Source organism: Jaculus jaculus, chromosome 15, assembly GCF_020740685.1.
Source record: "Jaculus jaculus isolate mJacJac1 chromosome 15, mJacJac1.mat.Y.cur, whole genome shotgun sequence".
Classification (NCBI taxonomy): Eukaryota; Metazoa; Chordata; class Mammalia; order Rodentia; family Dipodidae; genus Jaculus; species Jaculus jaculus.
In genome coordinates this window covers 66,486,954-66,511,005 of record NC_059116.1, presented here as the reverse complement: position 1 = coordinate 66,511,005, position 24,052 = coordinate 66,486,954, and the positions used below count along the sequence as shown (strand labels likewise).

The 24,052-nt window shown below is 49.4% G+C and overlaps 1 protein-coding gene across 5 annotated transcripts in view; it reads right to left on the bottom strand.

The window, feature by feature from the left end:
• Positions 1 to 593: 593 nt before the first annotated feature.
• Positions 594 to 24,052, bottom strand: part of Frmd4a (FERM domain containing 4A) — a 705,918-nt gene continuing 682,459 nt past the window's right edge. For all 5 annotated transcript variants that reach the window (XM_045135267.1, XM_045135268.1, XM_045135271.1 and 2 more), the window contains 7 exons: positions 22,078 to 22,134; positions 18,537 to 18,774; positions 17,548 to 17,715; positions 14,456 to 15,426; positions 12,287 to 12,383; positions 8,657 to 8,728; positions 594 to 3,359 (listed from right to left, as the gene is read on the bottom strand). In XM_045135267.1, coding sequence (XP_044991202.1) covers positions 8,659 to 8,728; positions 12,287 to 12,383; positions 14,456 to 15,426; positions 17,548 to 17,715; positions 18,537 to 18,774; positions 22,078 to 22,134 — 1,601 coding nt within the window. In that variant the 3' untranslated portion in view covers positions 594 to 3,359; positions 8,657 to 8,658. The remainder of the gene's footprint in view (positions 3,360 to 8,656; positions 8,729 to 12,286; positions 12,384 to 14,455; positions 15,427 to 17,547; positions 17,716 to 18,536; positions 18,775 to 22,077; positions 22,135 to 24,052) is intronic.

Sequence of the window (24,052 nt, the reverse complement as noted above, 5' to 3'; positions counted from 1 at the left end):
AAGGAGTACCATGCATAGACTGAGGATGTGTAATAGAAGATGAGCCCCAGACCCCCCTAATTTACAGGTTCCAGAGCATGATTAAACGTTTATCATTTAGAAACAAACACTGTCCAAGAGGCAACTGGGATCTTTTCATTTTGAAAATGCTTTAATAAGTGTTGACAACACTGTTTTGCAAAATGTAAAGGAACTATACAAATTCTTAATACAAAAGGAATAAATTAAAAGCAGATTTCTTTAATTCTGCAACTTTGTCTACAACATACATCCTTTTCATTGACGACAGTGGGACAGAATCCAGTAAAATCAATTTACATGCTCTACAGTCACTTTCAGGAGCAACCTAATCTTTTCCCCCATCATTAGAGTCCATTTTACACGACTTGTAATAAACTATTGACATGAATGGATATGTAAAACTTTACACCTAGTTAACTAAGTAGTAATTGGTCATCCAATAGCACCTGAATGAGGTTTGCTATATTTAGAACTAAACTAATACTGAATGAAAACAAATTGGGATTTTAACAGTTTCAACACTCACCTGCATATATCAAAATAAAAAACAACCTGGCTCACAACATAGTCTGATGTATATGTCTTTGTCAACCTTCTGACTTAAACAGGCAATTTTTTTTTTTTTACATGTATCCAAAGAATCCAATAGGAGCTTTGTATCAGACCAGGGGCCTTGTATTCTATCTTCTTTTCCTTTAAAGAAATAGAGATCTGTAAGGAGTTAGCAGACGCATGTATACAATAACCAGAGAGTTTCCCATCATGCTGGTCATTCATCGGGTCAGGGAAAGTGTTAAAGTTTTATGTACATTTTGAATTAACTGAACATAGCTGAACAGTAAAACCTGTCTTACTTTATCTCTGTCTTTACCACCAGACTATCATGATGTTTACTACTTCTGCTCTGTTCCTCTCTGCTCCCTGGATCTAACGTAACCCAAGGTTTTAGGAAGAACTTCTCTTCTCATTCCTTGCTTATAATAAGCTGGCTAAAAACCTCAGTGCAACTGACTTCAGACTGGATTTCGAACCACCGTCCATGTTACAGCCTGTAACCAGGTACCCTCCTCGCCTTCTCCATTTCCCTTTGGACTTTTCCTGTTACACATAGTTCAGTCTAATTATTCGCAGATCTTCTTTTTAGAGAAAGAAAAATGACCCAACCTGTAATGATTCCAAATAGGGAAGGAAAGAAAAACTATGCCCCAAATAAACCTGCTGTCTATAGTTCTGACCACCAATGTACGAGCAACGAAAGGGTTCCCGACTCAGCAGCTCCCAGATTCGTTCAGGGAACTAAATCGTCACCGCTTTCTATCAGTCCTACAGGTTTACCCCTCAGTGTTCTGGGAATAGCATCGTGTTCTGCAAGCTGGAATCACCTCCTCCTCCAGGCACAGCCTTGAATGGACGGAGGAGGCTGCAGACCCCCAGGTATGAATGCTTCCACCTGGCGCGAACGCTCCCATTTGACTTCCAGAGCTTTCCAAGCAGAAGCCGAGGGAGCGATGAGGTTAGTTAGTCCCTTTTTTGGTGTCCATTTCTTACCCTCCTGGTCTGTAGAGTCTATCATGATTCTTGGATTACACATACATGAAAAACAAAGATTTTTTTTTTTTTTTAATGCCACAGCTAACTTGAGTTCTGCTTTCCCACAAAAGTACCCCCACCCCGGCTCCTGCTCCTGGTTGCCAAATGCCTTTCCAATAGGAAGTCATTACAAATGAGCCCTCCTTCCTATTACTTGTGCCAGCAGACACAGTATACTACCTCTGTGGAGACCCTTTTGTGCCACCTTGGATAACCCAACTAAGTTTGTGCACTGTTAATTACAAAAGTATTTTTGAGGCCTTTGAAGATTGATGGCTTTCTGGTTGTGTATCAAGCATAGCTCACAACACATGTAAACGAGTTGCTCCCACGCACCCTAGCTCTTTTGTCTTGGGTTGGTATCTGCAGACACAGTGAGAATCAAGCACAGATACTGTTGGAAGGTGTATGGGCTTTTGGGGAGCTGATCTGTTTCAACCCTGCTCTGTCAGACAGCTACAGACATGCGTAAAAATCTTCCTAACTAAGGGTAGAGTTGGGTTCTTTGAGTAACGACACACAGGAGAGGTGGCATCTGAGCTCTTTGTCACACAAGTGCTAACACACATTAAATGAGCCACAACAGTTAAACATCTGAATGGATTGCAATGTGCTTTTCCCTTGGTTTCCCATTTAAAAAACAAAAACAGAAAATGAAACACCTTGTGCAAAAAAATAGGTTACAATTGTACTGGTTTTAATGAGAGAGAACCACTTTTGGCAATGATCACCTTATGTTTCCTACCAGTCCCCAGAGGGAAGCAGCTCTGGGCTTGGAGGGGGTGGGCTGAGCCCCCGCACACAGCAGGGCTGACGGTACCCTGCTCCTCCTGAGGTCTGTTTTCCTTGGGGTCCAGGTGGATGGAGATTCGGACTCAGCCGGGGCCAGCCACGCCTCGCCGGTGCGCGCTGTCCCGCCGGCCGGCCGCGTGCTGTAGGCTCCGTGGAGGCAGTAGGCTGCTAGGGAGGGTGGGTCAAGACAGGACGTGGTTTACAGATGCTTGACGTTCACTGGTGCTGCATCCAAGCAGTTTGGAATTCAAACGAAATTTCACTGCAGAAGGAATGACTTCCTCTTGGCCCCTCTGGTTTATTTTTTTTAAGTGTTTAATCTTTGGCAGCGAAGAACTGATGGTGATCCTCCAATGCATCTTTGAAGTGCTGGTCTTCCTGGCTCACTCTCCCCCCACGGCCACTTCCCCCAGGCTGGCTCCCTTTGGGCGATTTCAGGTGTAAACCCAGCGGCTCCATCTTCCTCTCGGCCGACCCCAGGGCGCCGGGACCGGCTCGGGTCTTCTGCGCACGTCATCTCCGGGCAGCGCGCGCCCGGGCATGGGCATCTCCCAGCCTGGGGCTGTCACGGCAGGGGAAGCCACCAAGGTGCCATTGAGGATTGCTGTCCGACTCTCTGTGAGCGAGAGAGCCAGGGGACACACAGTGGGACCGGAACCTTCCAGAATGTCTCCTCAGTCAGGGTTTTGAGGGTGGAGGGAATGCGGAGACAGAAGAGAGGGAAAAAAAAACAACCAAAGTGCTGAGGGCCAGGCTGGTGCAGGTGACGGTGCAGTGCGTCTGGGTAAGGCAAATGAGAGGCAGTGAGGTGACTCAGAATGGCATCGAGGCGGTCAGATCGGGCCGGGCTGGCTCACACGAGGGTCCCGGGCTTGGCTTTCTCCTGCCCGTACCACTGGACGTCGGCTAGCTCTGGGTAGAGGGAGGAGTCCAGGAAGCAGCTGTCACTGGAGCTCCTGCGAGTCAGAAAGGAGAGGATACGGTCAGCGCGGGGGGCACGCTCGCGCCCTCCACTGAGCTGCAGTCGTGCCCACCCCGGAGGGCCTGGCACGCTGCATGGTACCGCGGAAGTGCAAGGTGCTCGCAGACCCAAAGCTCCTGTGACGGGGTGGGGATGGGGCTCCCGGAGTCTCGGAAGTGAGGCGCAGTGCAGCGTCCCCAGGCCTGGCTGGACCTTGGGGGGCCCCCGGGGACCCTAAGAAATGATCACATCCGGCATGCACCCCAGAGACGCTGGTGTTGCCCTGGGGCAACACGACTTCGAAGCTTTCTGGGTGCTCCGGAGGGCTTTCAGACACAGCCTGTGGGGCGCCCTGGGGCTGTTTGCTGACGATGACTCCTGTGTGACAGGGACTGGCATGACTTTTTCAGACCCAAGTAACCAGATTTCACTGGAAGATGTTTACTCTGGCCTGGAAAGCATTCGAAATGCGAAGCTGTCCTATCGTGTAACCCCAGTGATATTCTGAATTGGGTTTTAAATGTTTTTGAAATCAATGCTGTTTCTCCTAAATAATGTATTTTTGCGATTTTACAAAATATTTTTAAAATATTTTATTTATTTATTTTGATTTGAGACAGAGAGGGAGAGATAGAAAGAAGCAGATAGAATGGGTGCGCGAGGGCCTCCAAGCCACTGCAAACCAACTCCAGATGCAGGTGCCACCTTGTGCATCTGGCTACTGTAAGTACTGGGGCTTTGCTGGCGAGCACTGCTAAGCCATCTCTCCAACCCAAAAATATTTTTAAAAAATATATAGGACTGGGCATGGAGCTCAGTGGTAGAGAGCATACTTACTATGAACATAGACCTGGGTTCAATCTCCAGACCAAAAAATAATATAAAATATAAACAAATCTCAGGACATAAATAGAATAAAAAGCCATGGAAAGGTCTTCAGATGAGTGTAGGTTGGGTGGAAGTAATTCTTAACCGTCAACAAGTAATCAATCGGGTATGTCGAGGCTACGGATCATTTATAGGGATCAGTATTATAGAAAGGCCCCTCTCCAACTAACCCAAACTTCCTTCACTCTGCCCTGCAGCTGATCTCCCTATGCCCAGTGCTAAGAGCACACCGGGGATGGATGACAGGAAGAGACCCTAATTTAATACAGAAGAAAGAAAAGTGAGTTTAAAGAGCACCTGTCTCATGAGCCAGCTTATTAAGGTTAAGCGATCACTCTCGTTTTTCTGTCTGGTGTGCTAACTTCTCCAGGGACACATGAGTGAAAGCATTCCGTATACATTGTAAATGCTCCTCATCTGGCCTAGCAAAGCCCCCGAAACGTAGAAAACCTGGAGGCATCCACAAGCACGTTGGCTTTAATGAATCTCACGCTTGGAGCACTGGAAACACACCAGGTTAACTGTAGCTTCCTTAGGAAGCAAGGGGAAGACCCCAATCACCACCCTGGGTATTTCTATGGGCAGGAAATGGTGGCTGAGTCTACTGTCCCCCTCTGTAAACACCCTCTCCTCAGTATGAATACCTTTTTTGTCAGGGGGACAAGGACTTCTCATAGGAAAGGTGGCTGGGTCGTCCTGGTGACATGTAACACCCTTGGGAAACAGCCCCTTTGACACTCCCTCTCTCCAGCAGGGTGGACATGTGACCCAGGACTTCCAGTTAGAGTGCTCCAGCCACAGTCACAGGTTCAGAGATGACCAAGCAAAGGATGTGCAGGTTCGCAGGCATGGAGTCAGGCTCCCTCGGAATAAAGTTCCCAGGAGCAGGGAGCAGAGCTGGGGCTGAAGAGAATCGGCTACCGGGGACCGGCCTGATGCTGCTGCCCACGCACTCCGCACGCTCGTTCCCTTCACGCCACTGAATCAATTTCATTCTTCCATGCACAAATATTGGCACATTTAAAATTAGCCTTTTACACTCTTGACAGAAATTTGTTTCTGATACAACTGGGATGCAGATCTCTTAGGGACAAATTTTTCCTTAGGTGTTTCATAAGATATAAGGAGCCACACTGAGAAGTGTTTCGCAAAATACACCCGTGAAACGCTCTGGGGAAATAGAGGGCAATGAGTTTTAGGTCTCAACCACTTGGAGCACATGGAACATACATCAAAGGCTCTGAGAAGTCATGGATCGCTTGTTTCATCCAGAACTTCCCAATCTTACCTATTAACACCCACAAAATAGAATGTATTTGAATCTCTTGTATGTTGGATTCTAAATAGTTGGGAGTGAAATTGTTTTAAAAAAGGATTTAGTAGGGCTGGAGAGGTGGCTTAGCGGTTAAGCGCTTGCCTGTGAAGCCTAAGGACCCCGGTTCAAGGTTCGGTTCCCCCGGTCCCACGTTAGCCAGATGCACAAGGGGGCGCACGCATCTGGAGTTCATTTGCAGAGGCTGGAAGCCCTGGAGCGCCCATTCTCTCTCTCCCCCTCTATCTGTCTTTCTCTCTGTGTCTGTTGCTCTCAAATAAATAAATAAAAAATTTAAAAAAAGGATTTAGTAATATATCACAAAGAACCTTTGTCATAATATGCCTCAAGGGAACTAAATGCCTTCTGTATATGAATCATAGATTTAAGGAAAGAGGACGGCTGGGGAGAGAGCAGCAGTGTCTGGGAAGGCAGCAGGTTGGTGTGACGCGGTTTGCTTTGCATGCAAACACAGTATAAGCCATGGCTGGGGTATGCCACTCCGGCTCATTGGGGAGCTCCTGTGTCTAGAACCCCACATCTAGGAGCAATGTGATACTATAAAGTTTTATGGGGTTTGCTGCTTTTAAAACTGTGCACCCCATTTGCTCATGTTATTAGCTCATTAGCAAGCTAATGCACAAAAAGAGATCATTCAAAACCTGTATGATACCAGTGGGGAAGCTGGGTGGGAACACCCCAACAAGCTGGTGATTTTTATCCAACCACAGGTATTTTCCACAGAATAGTTCTAAGTGATTTTCCATCACTGTCGAAAGACATGGCATGCAGCTTCTTAAAGCTGCAACTGGGCTGGAGAGATGACTTAGCAGTTAAGGTGCTTGCCAGCAAAATCAAAGGACTGATTCCCCAGTACCCACATAAAGCCAGATGCACAAGGTGGCGCATGCACTTGGAGTTGGTTTGCAGTGGCTGGAGGCCCTGGTGCACCTTCTCATTCTCTCTCCCTTCCTCCATCGGCATCTTTCTCTCTTAAATAAATAAATAAAAATGTCTTAATACAGCTCCAAATGTTTCTTAGTGTGTTGCCATCACCTTCTCATCATGTGGGGAAGAGATCCTGTTCTGGTGGCCCAGCCAAACCCCTAATTCCCATCAGGAGACATTCGGTTCTAAGCTAACAAAGAAATGCCACATGCCAAGAAAGCAAAATTAACAACACAGACTACTCAGGAAGAATTACTCTTTACAAATAATACCACAAGGCGGCACTAAATGGTCACCCTGGACATTTTGGTGAACCATTATCTGGGACTGGGTGAAGACAGGCTGAAAACACCAGAAGTGTCTCTAACTGTCACCCAGGGCACCTTCTGATGGCCACTTCTGACTTCTGATGGCTACTTCTGATTTCTGATGGCCACTTCTGACTTCTGATGGCCACTTCTGACTTCTGATGGCCACTGCCTGTGGAGGCTTCCTATAGCAAGAATGTATCTCCCCAGGGTGACACTCAGAAACACAGAGAGGTGTGGCTTGTCGGGGCACTGGCTAAGGCAAAGCCTCTAATCTGGGGCAGATGACCAACTCACGAGCCACTGTCACCCACAGAAATTTATGGTTTATAATGCCAGGCATAGGGAAGTGGGAAAAATGTATCTATGTAAGATCTTGGGGAGAGGAATTTTGACCATTACTATGACACAATTCATAAATCAATTGTGCAGATATACATTTCAGCTATGGTTCATCGTCTTAGCAATGCTTGATCTCCTTTTCTTGCTAATAACTGAGACATGCAATGCAGTTGACAAAACCGACTGGCTGGACATACTTGGGTTGGTGCTATAGGTCACAAGCTGGGATGTCAAGGCCCTCTGGGGTCATGTCTCACCTGGCCTGGAGATGTGCCACTACTTGGCATCCTGTTTATTTATTTTGAGCTGACTCGAGCACATTCCAACAGTAGACTGGCAACTCTGTTTCTGAAGAGCTGGCCCCCATTCCCACTTCTGTCACCTTAGCACATGATTTTGTGCCTTTGTGTTAGAGGGAGCACAAGTGATTCTTTGTAATTCAAAAATGGTCTCATATCATTCTCTTCCAATCCCTTCTCGGTCACCAGTGGACAGGGTATCCATCTTCCTCTCCTGCTTTCCTAATCCCCACTGGCCAGCTTCCAGATCATTCCACATCGTCCTCCTCGTTTGTTCGTGCTCCCGTCCTGATATGTATTCTAGCTTGCAGCTCTGCTCCCTCTCTACTGTCAAATGAGACTTGGCCGGGCCTGAAGCAGCCTGCTCGTCTCTGCACCTGCGTTTTGCTCTGGAGAAGTTTCTCTGCCTCGGCCTGTCCCTCTCTCACCCCACCCCGCTGCAGTTCTTTGAAGCCAGGCTTTTGAGCATCTCTGAGAGCTCAAAGTTAAACTTCTTTAACCAGAATCTTCAGCATGGCATCCTCATCTTTTTATTTATCCATTCAAATGCTATTTCACTTCCAATTCTATACAAGTAGTCACTTAGATCTATGGTCCTAGAATCAGAGCAGGTGTTAGGATTTGGTGTCTACAGCAGCAGTGCTCTGCAGATCTCTATGAGCCTTTGAGTCAGTAGCCAGAGTGGTGCCCACGAGTCAGCCTGAGCTTCCAGGTAGGAATCTGAAGAGCACGTTTTGAAAAGCAGAGGAGCATTTCTGTATATAGCCTCCATCTGTCACTCAAGAATACCAGGATGCACTTATGGGAACTTCTTGGATACTTCCGGATCAACTCTGCCCTGGGCTTCTGGACCAACTCACTCTGCTCTTAGCATTTGGAAACCCTACTTCACGGACAATTCTTTTAAAGCTGTTTTAAAAATTCCTACGGATACCTGTGCGTATTTGAAGCCTGGGGATGTCTAAAAATATACTGTGGGGCCTCTTCTGGGAGCTGGCATGGGGGATATCCAACGTGTACGGTAAAAACATACTTCTAAACATATAGCTCCACATGCATCTAAAAGAGACATGAAAATAATGGCTTCCACACCACTCAGATGGTTCCTCCCAGAAATGAGGACACGGGCAAAAGAAAACAAACATCTGGGGCCCGGACTCGCGGGCAGTAAGAAGAAAGCATTCCCTTACGATACCTCTATGCGTCAGTACTTTGGTGAGTTGGAGACTCAGACCCATCCATGACGGGTGAGTTTTCTGTTGCTTCTCTGAACAAAGGAAAGCAGAAGAAGGAAGAGAAGAAAGCTTATGTTAGAGAAAGGAATCGACAAACATGATTAGTAGCTTATTAACACACTGGAAAGACATGCAGAAGTTTCTGTCCCCACCAATGAATCCAGCCAAAGACCTTGTTAATTGTTGGGAAGGGAGGTGTAGTCACTTTCTTGCTCCCATTGGCTTGTTTCCTTAACATATCCCAGAGAATGATTATTAGACTTGAGTAATTCTGCTGAATCTGGCAAAACAGTTGATTTCAGGGATTAAAATACCTTTTTGTCTTCAATTTTTCTTGAGTACTCACTGGCCCAAAGTGGTGAAATGGGAAGTGTCAAGATCAACTTGAGAGAGAGAGAGAGAGAGAGAGAGAGAGAGAGAGAGAGCACGCGCCGCATGCACTTGTGGGGGGGGGTTGTTTGTAAGTTTCAGAGCTGACTGCCAGTCAAACAACCTGATAAGACTGAGCATGCTCCAGAAACTTGGGAGAGCCCAGAGAGACAGCTAGAGACCCAAGACACAGTATTTAAATTAACATGGGTCTAGCCACTAGAACTATACAGGAGACGAGCCATTCTTATGAGAGAACCCTGGCAAGACTCCTGGACCCTAAGCTGTGTGGACACCGAGGCGGGGAGGATGCTATGTAAGCATGTGTTGCCAATGCTTTGGGATCAAGGCAGAGTCAAGGCCCACCAAGATGTAGGAGTAGACATGGGAACCATGTAGTTGTGGACTGCAGATTCCTTGATTCCTTGAATCCGAAGAATAAGAGGCAGCGTGGGGTAGTTCAGTTGATGTCAAACTTATGGTTGGAATTCACTAGGGTAGGGAGTGCCTTAAAAAACATCTCGGAGTTTCTGACACATTGGGTCCCCTGCTGGCCTCAGAACTTGTACTCTGACAGGGTTGCAGGGGAAGCTCAGGCTGCCAGTCTGGGGTTGATATTTAAGAGCCATTCTCATAGTGCAAAATGGCAGGGTTTGGGAGTCACAAGCTGCAGCAGTGTGACTATGACCTAGGCATCTTCTCTGAGGGTTATTAAAAACCAAAACAGAGCCGGGCGCGGTGGCGCACGCCTTTAATCTCAGCACTCGGGAGGCAGAGGTAGGAGGATCACCGTGAGTTTGAGGTCACCCTGAGACTACACAGTGAATTCCAGGTCAGCCTGAGCTAGAGTGAGACCCTACCTCAGGAAAAAAAAAAAAAAAAAAGACAAAGAACCAAAACAACCGGACATTCCCCTTGCCAGTACGCGAGATGCCACCAGCCTTTGAGCACACAGCGAGCACTCAATGAGCATGAGCCCTCGCTCCCCTTCCCTATCAAACTGAAGGCCGAACCAGGCAGGATGGGCACACCACACAAGACTGGCACACAGGCTACGGGGGTCACTAACTGCTCGCTGACTGTAACTGAGGGGCCGTCAGTGAGAATGTGTACCTGGTACTAAGAACCAAGTCAGAGGCCTATGGCTTGGAAGGTCATAGACCTTAAGGTTTCCACTGTTCTTTGTCTAAAAGGAGAAGTTATGCTCGCCAAAAAGTCTTCCAAATGTCTATGTTTATCCCCTTTGATCCACTCTTGGCTAATGAATCTATTTTTTTTTTTAATTTTGGGTTTTTGCTTTTTAAAATTGTCAGTGAATAACTTGGCAACCCAAGACCCATCAGTGTGACAAGGAAAGAAAGGTGACTGTCTAGCACCAGGTGAGTCATCTCTATCACACCGCTGCCCTCACTGACGGCTTGAAAACGTCCCAGGGAGACGGCCGTAGACACTGAGGAGACTCAACACTCATCAAGGGAAGATATCAGAGGCTGCTGAGAGCTCAACACTAGAGGAGACGTGTAACACACCTTCCCAGGTGCAGGGAACATTGTGGAAGAGGGAGCAGACAGATATAAGAGCCACAGGATGAAGCCGGGTGTGGTGACACACGCCTTTAATCCCAGCCCTTGGGAGGCAGAGGTAGGAGGATCACCGTGAGTTCAAGGCCACCCTGAGATTACATAGTAAATTCCAGGTCAGCCTGAGCTAGAGTGAGACCCTACCCTGGAAAACTAAAAAAAAAGAGCCACAGGATGGGAAGGTGTATTCTGAGGCATTGTTCCCCCTACATAAACTGAAATATAATAAAATAGTGCATTCATGACACCACAATAAATATTGACACCCCCACAGAGGAGGGCCTCAGGGAATGGGAATGGGGGGGAGGGAGCATAAGAGTATAACCTCATGGGAACATAGCCAATATGAAATATGTTTATACAATAAATTTTTCAATAAAAAATTTTTAAGCAATGGCTCCAGACAGAAAGCCTGGTATACCTCCATAGCTCAAGGACCACTGCAGAAGAGGTGGGGGAAAGAACGTTAAGAGCCAAAGGCTGTAAAGAGTGCTTCTGTATGGAGGTTGTCTGTAAAAAGGTGGCTTGTGGGCTGGAGAGATGGCTTAGCGGTTAAGCGCTTGCCTGTGAAGCCTAAGGACCCCGGTTCGAGGCTCGGTTCCCCAGGTCCCACGTTAGCCAGATGCACAAGGGGGCGCACGCGTCTGGAGTTCGTTTGCAGAGGCTGGAAGCCCTGGCGCGCCCATTCTCTCTCTCTCCCTCTATCTGTCTTTCTCTCTGTGTCTGTCGCTCTCAAATAAATAAATTAAAAAAAAAAAAGGTGGCTTGTTTGTTTCTTTGTTTTTTAAGCCTGGTGTAAAATTGCGTCAAATAAACATGCAGGACCAAAGAAGCCAAACATGAGAGTCTGAATGTCGTCAAGGAAGCCAACTGTGACTGCGCTTTTCAAATCACGGTCCCACTCACAGCTGTCAGCTTTTCCAGACTTTTCCAGCAAAGTGCAAGCTGTGGATTCGGCTGGGCACAGGCCCTTGCTTCCTGTAACCAACAGCTGTTGTCATGACGTAGTATCTACTTAAGAGGCATCAAAGGAAAGAGGAGTAGGGCACAAGGGACAATGTGGTACCTTTAACAGCAAGTTACTTGTGTCTGCGGGATCCTTCAATGGCCAGAAAATCCCAACTGGCCACAGATGCTATAAGTCTACATTTAAAGCTATCAAAGAGTGGACTTCCACTTGCTGTATTTTGCTGTGGGCCACTTCTAGTCAAAGGTTTCAAGGAAACTGAGTTCCTTCATTGATAATGAACACGTGCTTGGCCTAGACAGAAACGCTTTTTCTTAAAGCACATCCTGATAATTAAGGAAGTGACTACATTCAGGCCCTGTATAAGATCCGCCTCAGGGTGCAGGACAAGGAGGGACCTCATTAGCTTTCTCCCCTGCCTTCCTTGCATTTTGACTTGGCCTCAGTATTACCTGTATTACCAGTATTACCACCAAAGGACAGCGGGGCAGGGAGTCACAGGACACTCCGTGGGGACTCTCCTGAATGGAAGCAGTTTCACAGTCACGGGTCCGCATCACTCTTTTGCTGGTGCCTTGTTCTGTCCCTGGGACCTCAGTAGTGATGACCTCTTCCTAGCTGACAGAATCTAGAGCCCAGAAGAACCAGGTCAGTGGCCTGGAGGCAGGACTCACCCAGTCTGCCAGGTCAGGATGTGGTGCGGACTGCTTGGGGGGGTGGCTCCGATTTCACTCGACGGAGTTGAGCTTCTCTGGCTTTGAGGTAAGGCAGCTGCAAGGGGGTGATGTGGGAAAAGCAAAGAGAAGACAGGTCAGACGTGGTGAAAGAACACAGAATTCACCAGCCTGTGCAGACCCAGAGGCCAGGAATGCGTGACCTGGTGGCAGGGTTTCAGTGACCCTGGGGCACACAGTGGGGAAAAATACCTTTGCGCGCACACAGCCAATCCAACATCCCACCAGTAACATTTTCTCCTACAAGCCGTGGACCTCTATTTTGACTCAGGATGCTAAGGCCCCGCTTTGCACTTAGAAGTGGCCACAGGATGGTGAGTTTCTACAGCAACAGTCCCGTCTCCTCCACTCCATTCCTGTGAGGGAGACCGCAGGTGCGATCTGGCGGGGCAGGGGAGGAAGGTCTGCCTTGCCAGTTTACGAATGCATGTGGGGGCTCTCGCTGCAGGGAGAACCTCCAGAGAGGTGGTCAGGACCTTGCCCCGCTGGGTCAGGCTTCGGGCCTGCTGCTTTAGCCCCCTTGAAACAGCGGAGCACTTCCCAGCCCGTCCAAACCAAGCGAGTTTACTGCTGGAGGGCTAGTTTACTGCTGGGAAGATTCAGCAGGCGGTAAAGCCTACTTAAGTGCATCCTTTGCCACGTGAGCATGGAATCCTTTTTCTCAGTCAACCTTGGATAGAGCTTACTAGAATCTTTGTCTAAAACCATCTCCTTTCATTTGGCAAAGCAAATCCATGTGAATACAAGCAGTTTTGACTAGAACATAACCACGCCTATCCTTTTGCCATTGATACTTACAAAGCACCTAACCGACAATCTTGCTGGGAAGCCAGTGGCATAGTTCACTGGGCTCCTTTTACAGATAGGGAGTAGGAGAACCGGTGCAGCGCCTTGAAGGCCGCGCTGCGGTCAGGACTAGGTGCATCACTTGTACCCTGTTCTGTGGAGCCTGTTGGGATGTGCCCTGATAATGCAGTGGGGATGCGGAGGCACAATGCAGGGGCACCTAGGCAGCCAGTTTCCTGCCCCCCCTTTTATTTATCAGGCTACAACACGTTCCTTCAGCTCCAAGGTGATTCCCCACCTGCAACTCTTTCAGATGGTACTCACTTCCCCCAGATCTTTGCTTTTTTTTCTTTTGGGTTTTCGAGGTAGGGTCTCACTCTAGCCCAGGCTGACCTGAAATTCACTCTTTATTCTCAGGGTGGCCTCGAACTCACCGAGATCCTCCTATCTCTGCCTCCCAAGTGCTGGGATTAAAGGCGTGTGCCACCATGCTGGGCTAGATCTTTGCTATTACTTAAGTACAATTCCTGGCCGGGAATTCTATTTCCTTCCACTCTCGTTTTATTCTTGTGCTGTTTTATCATTTTTCTCAAAATCCTCAGTGTCTTTGTGTACAGCCAAAAGATGTTTACGATGCAGAGTTTATCACTGAGTGGTGTGAGTATGCTAATGAGCACAGCCAACGTGACATACGGTAACCGCTCAGCTAACGTTGACTATTCGGACCATTATTTCACAGAGAAACTCAAGAGGAAGGAGAGAAACCACCTTAGATTCAGTACCGCCCCACGTTCTGGATGCGAAAATAGACAAGAAATGTTAGGCATGAAAACTCTCCCATGCAACATCCAGGATGCGGAAAGCACTTTGCAGAAACTACTTTGTGGCGGTGTCAAAACGTCGAAACCAGAAAGCCAGGACAGTCAAGAGTGACCCATTAGGACACCAGTGTCACATGGGTAGACAGCTCTTCTTTCCTCCCATGCCCATCCGTGGGGTGTGTGTGTGTCTTTAGCTGAATAGTTACTGCGTGCTACGTGGGTGTCCTCACTGAGGCTGTCGAATTTCAGGCCCTCAAGACCCAGGCTATTTCCAGCCCCGTTTTCCCTTCAGTGTCTTCATTGCAATATGGGTGCACCCTTGGCTGAAAAGGCGCTGCGTGCACCCCCTCCCTCCCCCGCCCAAGTCATCAGGGCCGGGGCTAGCAGGAGAGGGCCCTGCAAGACCTCCCGTACCCCACGACAAGGCCGGGCCCCCACCTCTCCGCGGTGACAGCCGGCACCCCGAGACGCCCCGCTCCCAGCCCCGCGGGCGCCCCCTCACCTGACGTGGCCTTGCACATCTGGGGCATCCTGGTGACCCTGCTGTGCGCCACGAAGGTGCTCTGGGACGAGGGGCTGCACTGCGAGCCGCCGTCCGCCGAGGCGGAGCTGGCGTGCGCCAGGCGCCCGTGCTCCTTGTGCGCGGCGGCCGAGCGCTGGTACCACTGGCGCAGCTCGTCCGACACGGCGGCGCGGCCCGCGCCCTTGTCGCCGGCGTTGGCGGCGGCGGCGCCCTCGCGGCCCAGCGACGGCGTCCGCAGGATCTGCGAGCGCGACGGCGTCAGGCGGCCGCCCGCGTCGGCCTCGTCGCCGGGCCCGCGCCAGCTCTCCTTGAAGAGGCCGCCGGCCGTGTACGAGTTGGACGTCTTGAACTGCGCCTTGACGCTGTAGTGGCCCTCCTGGTCGCTCTCCAGGCTGCGCACCACCACGGGCGTGGCGCCGCCCTCCACGTACAGCGGGTACTCCTTGATGGGGTACTGAGAGCTGGGCTGGCTCTGGCTGTGCAGGTACACGCCGCCCGCCGTGCCCGCCGCCGCGCCCGCCGTGCCCGCCGCCGCCGCCGCCGCCGCGCCGCCCCCCGCGGGCCCCGCGCCCGCCGCCCCGCCGCCGCCGCCGCCGCGCGCCGCCAGGGTGGGCATGCTGCCCGAGCTGGCCGAGCCCAGGCCGCCCGCCGCGCGCTGCCGCTGCCGCTGCCGCTGCCGGGCCTTGGACGGCGAGTCCTCGGCCAGCGTGGAGTAGTTGGCGTTCATCTGCGCCGGGTAGTAGTGCTCCGAGCTCGAGTGGCTGGTGCACGACGAGCAGTCGTCCATGGGGTCCGAGCCGTTGCTGCTACGAGTCCGCGGGGTGTAGAAGTCCGGGCTCCCCGTGTCGTTCTCCGAGCCCAGGAGCTTGCCCTGGGACTCCAAGCTGGAGCTCCGGTGCCTAAAGTGCAACGCGAGGCTGTGCAGTCGGGTGGGGCTGATGTCCACGGACCTGCGGGGGAAGAGGCAGGCTGGGTGTGGGGCGGGGTGCGGTGCGCGCGTGTGTGTGTGGGGGGGGTCCTTGGGTGGGCGGTGGGGGTGGGAGAAAGATGGACCCCCCAAAAGTCCAAGGAGACCCACCACTCACTGACATGCAAAAACCCTGGCAAGCTGGCAGGCTTGGGACCCCAGCCCATGAGAATCTGCAAATGGGGATTCTAAGCAAGGTTGCCCTGGAAACCGGGGTGCTCCCACGGAGTCCCAGAAGAGAATGGGAGCTAAGGGTTCTTGGAGAAAAGACAGCCAAGATCCCTAATGGGACTGAAGTTGGGACTCACACAGGGTATCCTCTGAAAAGTGCAACCCAATATCCAGAGTTTTTGTTTTGTTTTAAAATGATGGTATAGATACAAAAGGAACCAGACCAGAAAATCGTTATTTTAGATATTATTTAAGTCCCTTTTAAGATGTCCATTGTAGTTTACCAAAAACAAACAAACAAACAAAAAAACCTAAAACCATCAGTTCAACACACACTCTAATACGGTTTAACCAAATACCAAATCTTTTTTTTTTTTTTTTTTTTTTTTTTGAGGCAGGGTTCCAGGCTGACCTGGAATTCACTATGTAGTCTCAGGGTAGCCTTGAACTTAAGGTGATCCTCCTACCTCTGCCTCCCAAATGCTGGAATTAAAAGGTGTGCACCACCTAATCTAATTCTAATTCTTTTTTTTTAATTAAGTAATTACTTTTTTTTTTTTTGTTTTTTTCGAGGTAGAGTCTCACTGTAACCCCCAGGCTGATCTAGAATTCACTATGGAGTCTCAGGGTGGTCTCGAACTCACGGCAATCCTCCTAGCTCTGCCTCCCAAGTGCTGGGATCAAATCCCATATCCTTAAGTGCACATAAATGGATATCCAAACCCCTGACGTGGAGCACAGAGCCTTACAAAGGAGCATGCAAATACTTGCAAACACCCCACTAGGACCTTGTCTATGACCCACTCGGCTTATTAGCACTGGTTCTATCAACATCCATCAATGCCACCCGCAGGTGGCACCTGATGTGGGTCTGAGTGTAAACTTCGCAGTGACCCCTTGTTCACGTATCAGCAGAGGTAAGCCCTAGTTCCGTCACCTGTGGTAGGATTGGAAGCCCCTACCAGCGACCTTCCACAGCCTAGATTTTGTTTCTTTTTTGACAATAAATATGATTCACTGAAGCCAAAATTTTGCCCGTTTCTTTTGCCTTTCTATAAGTTTATACACCGAGGCATGAGAGGAAGCCCAGAATAAATTTAGGACCCTGGATAAAGGACTGTCAGGCAGAGACTGGCCTGCCTGTGCTACTGTATTCTGATGTTGTCTTCCCGTGTGAGCTGGGCTAGCTCTCCAGTTCCAGCAGGAAAGTCCCAAACTTGTTGGCTGTCTCCCCTCGCCTGCCATGGATGTGGACAGAGGGTCTCCTGGCTAACGTGGGTTTAGTTTTAGTACTGCCACCTCCATTAAAAAAAAAAAAATCTGGGGCTGGAGAGATGGCTTAGCGGTTAAGCGCTTGCCTCTGAAGCCTAAGGACCCCGGTTCGAGGCTCGGTTCCCCAGGTCCCACTTAGCCAGATGCACAAGGGGACGCACGCGTCTGGAGTTCGTTTGCAGAGGCTGGAAGCCCTGGCGCGCCCATTCTCTCTCTATCCCTCTATCTGTCTTACTCTCTGTGTCTGTCGCTCTCAAATAAATAAATAAATAAAATTAAAAAAAATCTGGGGCTGGAGAGATGGCTTAGCAGTTAAGGTGCTTGCCTTGCCTGTGAAGCCTAAGAATGCCTGTTCGAGTCTCCAGGTCCCACATAGCCAGATGCACAACACCCAATGTCACACAAGAGGGCCCACACATCTGGAGTTCGTTCACAGTGGCTGAAAGGCTCTGGCACGTCCATTCTCTCTCCCTCTGTCTCTCTTTTTTCCCCTCTTTCTCTTTCTCTCTCTCTCACTCAAAAATAAAATTAAAAAAATTCTGATTCATTTATTGAGCACCTGCCCAAGCAATCTGGTCTGGCCTCAGCCCACCTGTTACCTGGACTAATTTGGGGCCAATACTGCCATCTCCGCGTACAAAGGGAGGCCCAACAGACTCACCTTGTGGAGTGGACATAATGGGGGCTCCGGACACGCAGGTCTGGCGTGGACGGCATGCTGGACTGGGAGTTCCAGTGCGGGAGGCTGCGGACCGGGCTGTTCTGCAAGGAGCTGCTGCCTCCGCCTGCTTCAGCGCAGCTTCCGGTGCTGGGAAAGCGCTTGTGGCTGCTGCAAGCGAAGGAAGCCGTGCTGGGCACGCCGCAGGCAGCGCGGCACCCTTCTGGGGTGCGGGGGGGGGGCATGACTAGCACGGGACACGAACCACTGGTGCGGAGAAAGGGTGCCCCGGACCCCCCCTCACTCCCCCAGATCTCCACCGTGGGTCTCGGCCTTTTTTTTTTTTTTTCACTAGCAATAGGCGGGGCCCTGTCATTCCTCCTTCCCTCCCAAAATACGGCATGGAAGTCCTCCTCTGCAATAAACGTAGGGTGGGCCTCACAGTTTTTGTTTCCTAAGTCAAATACCTCTTGGGGTGGCCCCTACAGCCTTATCTTAATAATTAAGGGAGATGAGAAAAGCAGAAGCAGACCAAAAATGCCTTTCAAAATAAATCCTATCACGTTGGTATCAGCCAGGTAATGAGCTGACAATGTGCAGTTCACGGCACAGCTGCTCTGCTCCAGAAGAGGGCTGGAAGATGGTTTAGGGTTCTGCACCCCTCTGGGGGCTCTTCTGAGCAGACCTTCATTTACCATTTTGGGATACTGCTGCCTAAGATTTCCTAATTAATTCCTGTGGAATTTAACAGCATGAAAGCCATCTGCCAACAGCCAGACTGCGAACCAAAGCCTCAGTCCCGCTTGGCGCCACACACCTGCGCTTCAGCAGGTCGGGCAGTAGAGGGCGCCGTGAGCACGCCGAGGCTGAAGCCCAGAGCCGGGCTGCAGAGCTGGTTTGGCACCTTGCGGGCGGCGGGTGCCCCGTGGCACCCGTGCATTCTGCTCTGCGTGGGCCGGGGCGCCCTCCGTGCGCGTCGCCACCCAACTCACCCGGAGTGGCCGTGGGAGGACCGTTTCTTCACCTTCTCGTAAGGCTCGTCCAAAGACGACTCGCTCCACATTTTGGGCTTTAAGGGTGACTTATAGTCAGTGCGGTGGTAGTGCGTCTGCCGGAGCCCCTCCAGGGACTGCGGGGGAGGAGGCCTATTGTGGGAAGACGGCGGCCGAGGAGGGAGTCCCTTGTGTGGAGACTGAACGGGGGATATTGTGCTGGTAACCTGAGAGTCTTCTGTGCAGACAGAGAGACAGGAACAGGGTGGGGTCATCGTTCCCACATGTTCTAGACACCCCCCCCCACACACACCCCAGCATCACCAATCAGTACCACAAAACAAATGCACACCCATGGCATGAATGGCCCACAAGTCAAGGCAGAGCCAGCCAGTCCTGACTTCAGGCAGAACTAAACGGTAAGAGGAGGGCCACTTTGGAGACAGGATCTGAACTGGATTCAGTGACATCTATAAATGATGGCTTCATACTAAATAGCAAAATATACGTATTACATTGAAGCTTGTCTTCTCTCCCTCACTCCCTTTCCCTCTCTCTCTCTTCTTTGCACTGGGGATTGACCCAGGGACTCCTGCATGCTAAGCGTATGTTCCACCGTGGATCTGTCACCCCAACCCCATAACTTTTCTTTGAAGAAACACTAAGTGTCTGGATTTGCTTAGGGCAAGTTTAAGTTCCGGGAAGATTTTGTCTGCTCTGCTCACTACTGTACCTTCAGGGTTATGAGTGAGAGTTGGCACTCACCAGGTGCTCAGTAAACATTTGTTAGAGAAAAACAAAACAAAAACAAACAAACAACAACAACAAAAACGAGTGGCAGTATATTTGTCATTGTATTTCCTGGTTCATCTGCTTCTCTGCCATCTCATTTTTTTCCCCCTAGAACTAACTACATTTTCTTTTAGTCTGCTCTGGCACAATGAAATTTTTTGTGACTGGAATGGAACCCAGGGCTCATGCATGATGGGCAAGTGCTCTATCTCTAAGCTGCAGCCTGAGCTCTGTTCTGATATAGTTTAATTCAAGAACTGCCTTCATGGGTTTTGGAAGGGGAGGGCTCAAATTTCCCCTGTCTTCTAGAAGTAATGCTCCCATGCTCCCATGTTCTAGAGAAGCTCTGAGCAAGGTGCTGTCTCACTGGGCATGGTGGTACATTACTGTAATCCTAGAATTTGGGAGGGAGAGGCACAGCACTCAGGAATTCAAGGCTAGCTGTGGCTACAGAGTGAGTTCAAGGCCAGCCAGGGATACCTGCGACCCTGTTGCATAAAAAAAAAAGTCTCTGGAAGGGAACTGTGCTCTGGGTAGGTGAAAGAGGAGGAAGGAAAGAAACTGAGCTGAAGCAAGGAAGACCGGAGGGTGGGTGAGAATGGTGGGTGCCCTGCCCTGCCCTCTAGCTGGGCCTTGGCTGGGAAGGAGGGAGGAGTTCTGCCAGAGCTCAGGGAGCAAGACTTTGAATTCTAGGCAGAGTTGGGATTTGGTCTGCAAGCCACAAGAAGGATTTCAGGGTAAAAATCGTGCTTTAGAACTTTGTCTGGCCGATTCTACCATGGGAAGAGCAGTGAGAGACTAGGGAGGTTAAGGAAGTGGAATGGGGTGAGGGCCTGGGAGAGGGTGATATTGAGACAAGGGAACAGCTCTAGGTACTCCTGCGGAAGGAGGGCAGTGAGGAGAGGAGCAAATCTCAGCAGCCTTTCATGAGACCCTCAGTCCCTTTTCAGCTACTGCGCCTTCTGTCTCCCCAAACCTAGCAGCCCAGGCATTTGTTATGCTTTCACCCCTATTGTGATGTTCAAATCAGAGCACAGAAAGTCTTTAGCATGAGAGAGCTTAGAGTGGGAACGCAGGATGCACAAAGGGAGGCAATGACGCCCCTCCAGAGGCTGGAAGCCCGAGGTACAGAGGTGATGACAGAAATCACGATGGTGTCTCAAAATCAGCCAAGGACATTAGCCATTGCTCTGGGAACACCTCTGCTACAAAGGAACATCACTCATTTGTTCTAGGGGAGATAGGGGTACCAAATACTGGACAACAGGTCTGGAGTCTCTTATTCAAAACTTCTCGTAGCTCCCATGGAGCCCATGGCATTTCCACTCACAATAAAATCCAACAATCTGATTTCCAACAGTAGGGCCCGGCCAATGGGTAAATAACTCTCTAGGCTTTCCCCACATCAAGAGCAATCATTATTATTACAGCAATTATCATTATTACTGTGACTTGGGTAGACCTTTCATGTGTTTCATCTGAATAGGTACTTATCACTACCCACCTGAGGTTTCCCTAGAGGGCAAAAAATTAAGTGCCACTTAGTATATTTCCATATAATTAGTGCCTTTACCTCTCAATGTTTGGCTTAACACCCACAGGAGCAGCCTCAGAGCTGGTGCTAAGTTTGGGATTCCTGCTTCTGTAGCTATGATAGAGGCTGTAGGCTTTGTGGTTCCACTCTGCTTTTCTAAGAACTGCCCAAGAAAATACCTTAGCAACTTGCCAGGTTTGGAGAGTTCCATAGCAAATAAAATGATAATTTCCAGGGTTGTTCAGGAAAGGGATCTAAAGTGACATCATGGCTTCTATTTCTTCTTCTGTTCCAGAAAGGAGCTGAGGGTTAGCTTGAGTCCTTCCTACGACCCAGACTCTTCCAGAAGCTTCCAGTCTTTGCCCTGTGATCTAGATCAGCTTCTACCTCTTTCTTCCACACAGTATGTATACCCAAAGGGAAGGTATCCACATGGTGCAGGTTTTCTACTTAGTTGAAAACATGGTGCCGTTACTGTCATTATTGGGCTGGGGAATGAACCCAGGGTCTTGCACAGGCTATCCAGGCGCCCTACCATTGAGCTACACTCCCAGCACCCCTCCTTTTGCTTTGCTTGTCTTCTCCTTGCTGTATGGGTTTGTTGTTACTGGGAGGCAGGGTCTTGCTATGTGGCTGAGGTTAGCCTTGAGCTAATTATGTAGCCCAGTCTGGCCTTGAACTTGTGGTCCTCCTCCCTCTATCTTCCAAGCGCTAGGGTTATATGCATGTGCCACCAGCCTGTCTAAAAATGTGCTTTGGGAACTTAAAAGTGAACTCGAGGGCTGGGGAGATGGCTTGGTGGTTCAAGGCACTTGCTCTGCAAGCCAGGCTTGCTGACCCCAGTTCCTATCCTCAGCACCAATGAGAAACTGGACACAAAGTGGTGCATTTAGTCTATAATCCCAACACTCCCATGCCGGTGGGAAGCAGAGTCAGGAGGACCTCAAACTAGCAACAAAATAAGGAGAGAGGACTGCTAGGTGTGGGGAGAGAGAAAGAAAGCACAATGGTTGAAATGGACTGAGGGTCACATGAAAGGCTGGTGAGTTTTGTTCCAGCTCCTCATCCCGTTCCACTTCCTTAACCCTCCCTCATCTCTTCCCATGGTGGGATCTGCCAGACCAAAGTTCTAAAGCACGATTTTTACTCTATCCACAGAGTAACCCTAGCTTAAGCTGTGTTCCACCTTTTAGGGGAGGGGACAGGAAAACCTACCATCTTCGAGGACAAGGGCATCAGAGAGGGAGCTGTCTTCACTGGCAATATTTCCATCTGGAAGACAAAGGCAAAAGCTGACAAGGTTAGCACATTCTGGAAACATAGCCCTCCGTGTAGGAGGAGAGCATGACTACCCCCACGCCCTTCTCTTCCAAGTCTGCAGAACTAGAAGCCAGGAAACATAATCAAAATGCTGTTGGGCGTTTCTTTTGACAGCCCTGTGGGTGGGTCATCAAGTGCTTTCTTCCCACCCCTGGCCCGGCCACGGGCCCACGCCTCTGTGTACTTTTGCTCTCCTTCACGAGCTCTACTGTAGTGCAGTGACTTAGCATCTCACACAAAGGCAGCCGCCCTGGCTAAGCCCCATCATTGTTCTAGCATGAACTCAGGGCATGTACTGAGCATGAACCACAGGAAGTCAGTAGCTATTCTACAGATGCGAAACTAGGGTAGGGAACTTAGTTTTGCTCACATGGCAATAAATGGTTTCTCAATAAACTTAATTCATTGGGAGAGAAAACAGACATGCTAAAGACAGACTCCATCTCTCTAAAGCTTATTTTTATAGACTTCAACTAAGAATACACCCAACAGGGCACATTCAGTGCTTTCACCGTGAGGAAACTGAGGTGGGCAGAGGAAGAAGGGGCCTGTTTGCAGTGGCCCTCCCCAGAAACTGGCAAAGGTCTTCATCTTCGATGTTTAGAGTTTTAGAACTTGAAATTTTAAAAGATGGAAAAAAAATCATACTAGGGAATTAAAAAGCAGCTTACTGATTCCTAACCCAGCTGGGTCTTTGTGTTGAAGACATTTCACTGAGGCAGCTGAACACAGAAGGCAGATTCTCGAGCAGTTAACAAAAATGGTGATAAGCTTGGACAGAAGGAATGAGGAATGGGTACAAATCATGACTGAGAAACTGAGGCTGCCATCTGAACTAAGAGACTAAGCCTCATACAGGCCACAGAGTGGACTCCCCAAGAGTGTCCCATGAGACGGGCTCTTCCCAGACTCAGCTCTAATGGCTCTTCTAGATGTTCCCATAGAACTGGGAAGTTCAAATGCCTTGGAGGAGACAGAAGGATGTCTTAAAGGAGGCATAAGACAGAAGGGCTGGCTCCCTGCAGCCCTGTTGGGAAAGTTACATTGTCAAGGCCAAGGACTATAGAATGGGTTACACAAAGATGAGTGTGGCCAATTTCCTCAAGCAAAAAGATTTTTTTTTTTTTTTGGCCAGCCTCACCCCCTTTTCAATTTGTTCACTTTCTTCATGTTTGATGGATGTGAACAAGAGGAGAGATCTTACAGTTTACCAAAGCTTCCCTACTACCCCAGGATGCACATGCGCTTTCTTCCCCTCTCTCTCTCCATGTCTATGAAGTTCTGGACCACTATATATAACATCAGACTTACCATTGTAGTCTGTAAGTGCTCAGAGGAAGTAAGTATATTGGCATGTTGTGTAACCACAGTCACCATGCATCTTCTGTTTGGCTAGCATTTTCATTTCCCAAACTGAAGCCTTGTACTTATTAAGCAACACCACTTCTCCACCTCCCCCAGCTCCTGAAAACCCACATTCTAATTTCTGTCTTTCTAGAGCAAAAGAATTCTAAATATGCAGGCACTATGAGAGAATATTGACATATATTGTCAAGATATTGGGATTCTTTCCTTCCTCCTCTTTCACCTACCCAGAGCACAGTTCCCTTCCAGAGACTTTTTTTTTTTTAAATACAACAGGGTCTCAGGTATCCCTGGCTGGCCTTGAATTCACTCTGTAGCCACAGCAAGCCTTGAACTCCTGAGTGCTCTGCCTCTACCTCCCGAATTCTAGGATTACAGGAATGTACCACCATGCCCAGTGAGACAGCGCCTTGCTCAGGGCTTCTCTAACTTAGATAGAAGGATTGTAACAATGCGGGAAGTCTTTAAACTTGTTGGTAGATTTGGGATATTTCCTTCTAGACTT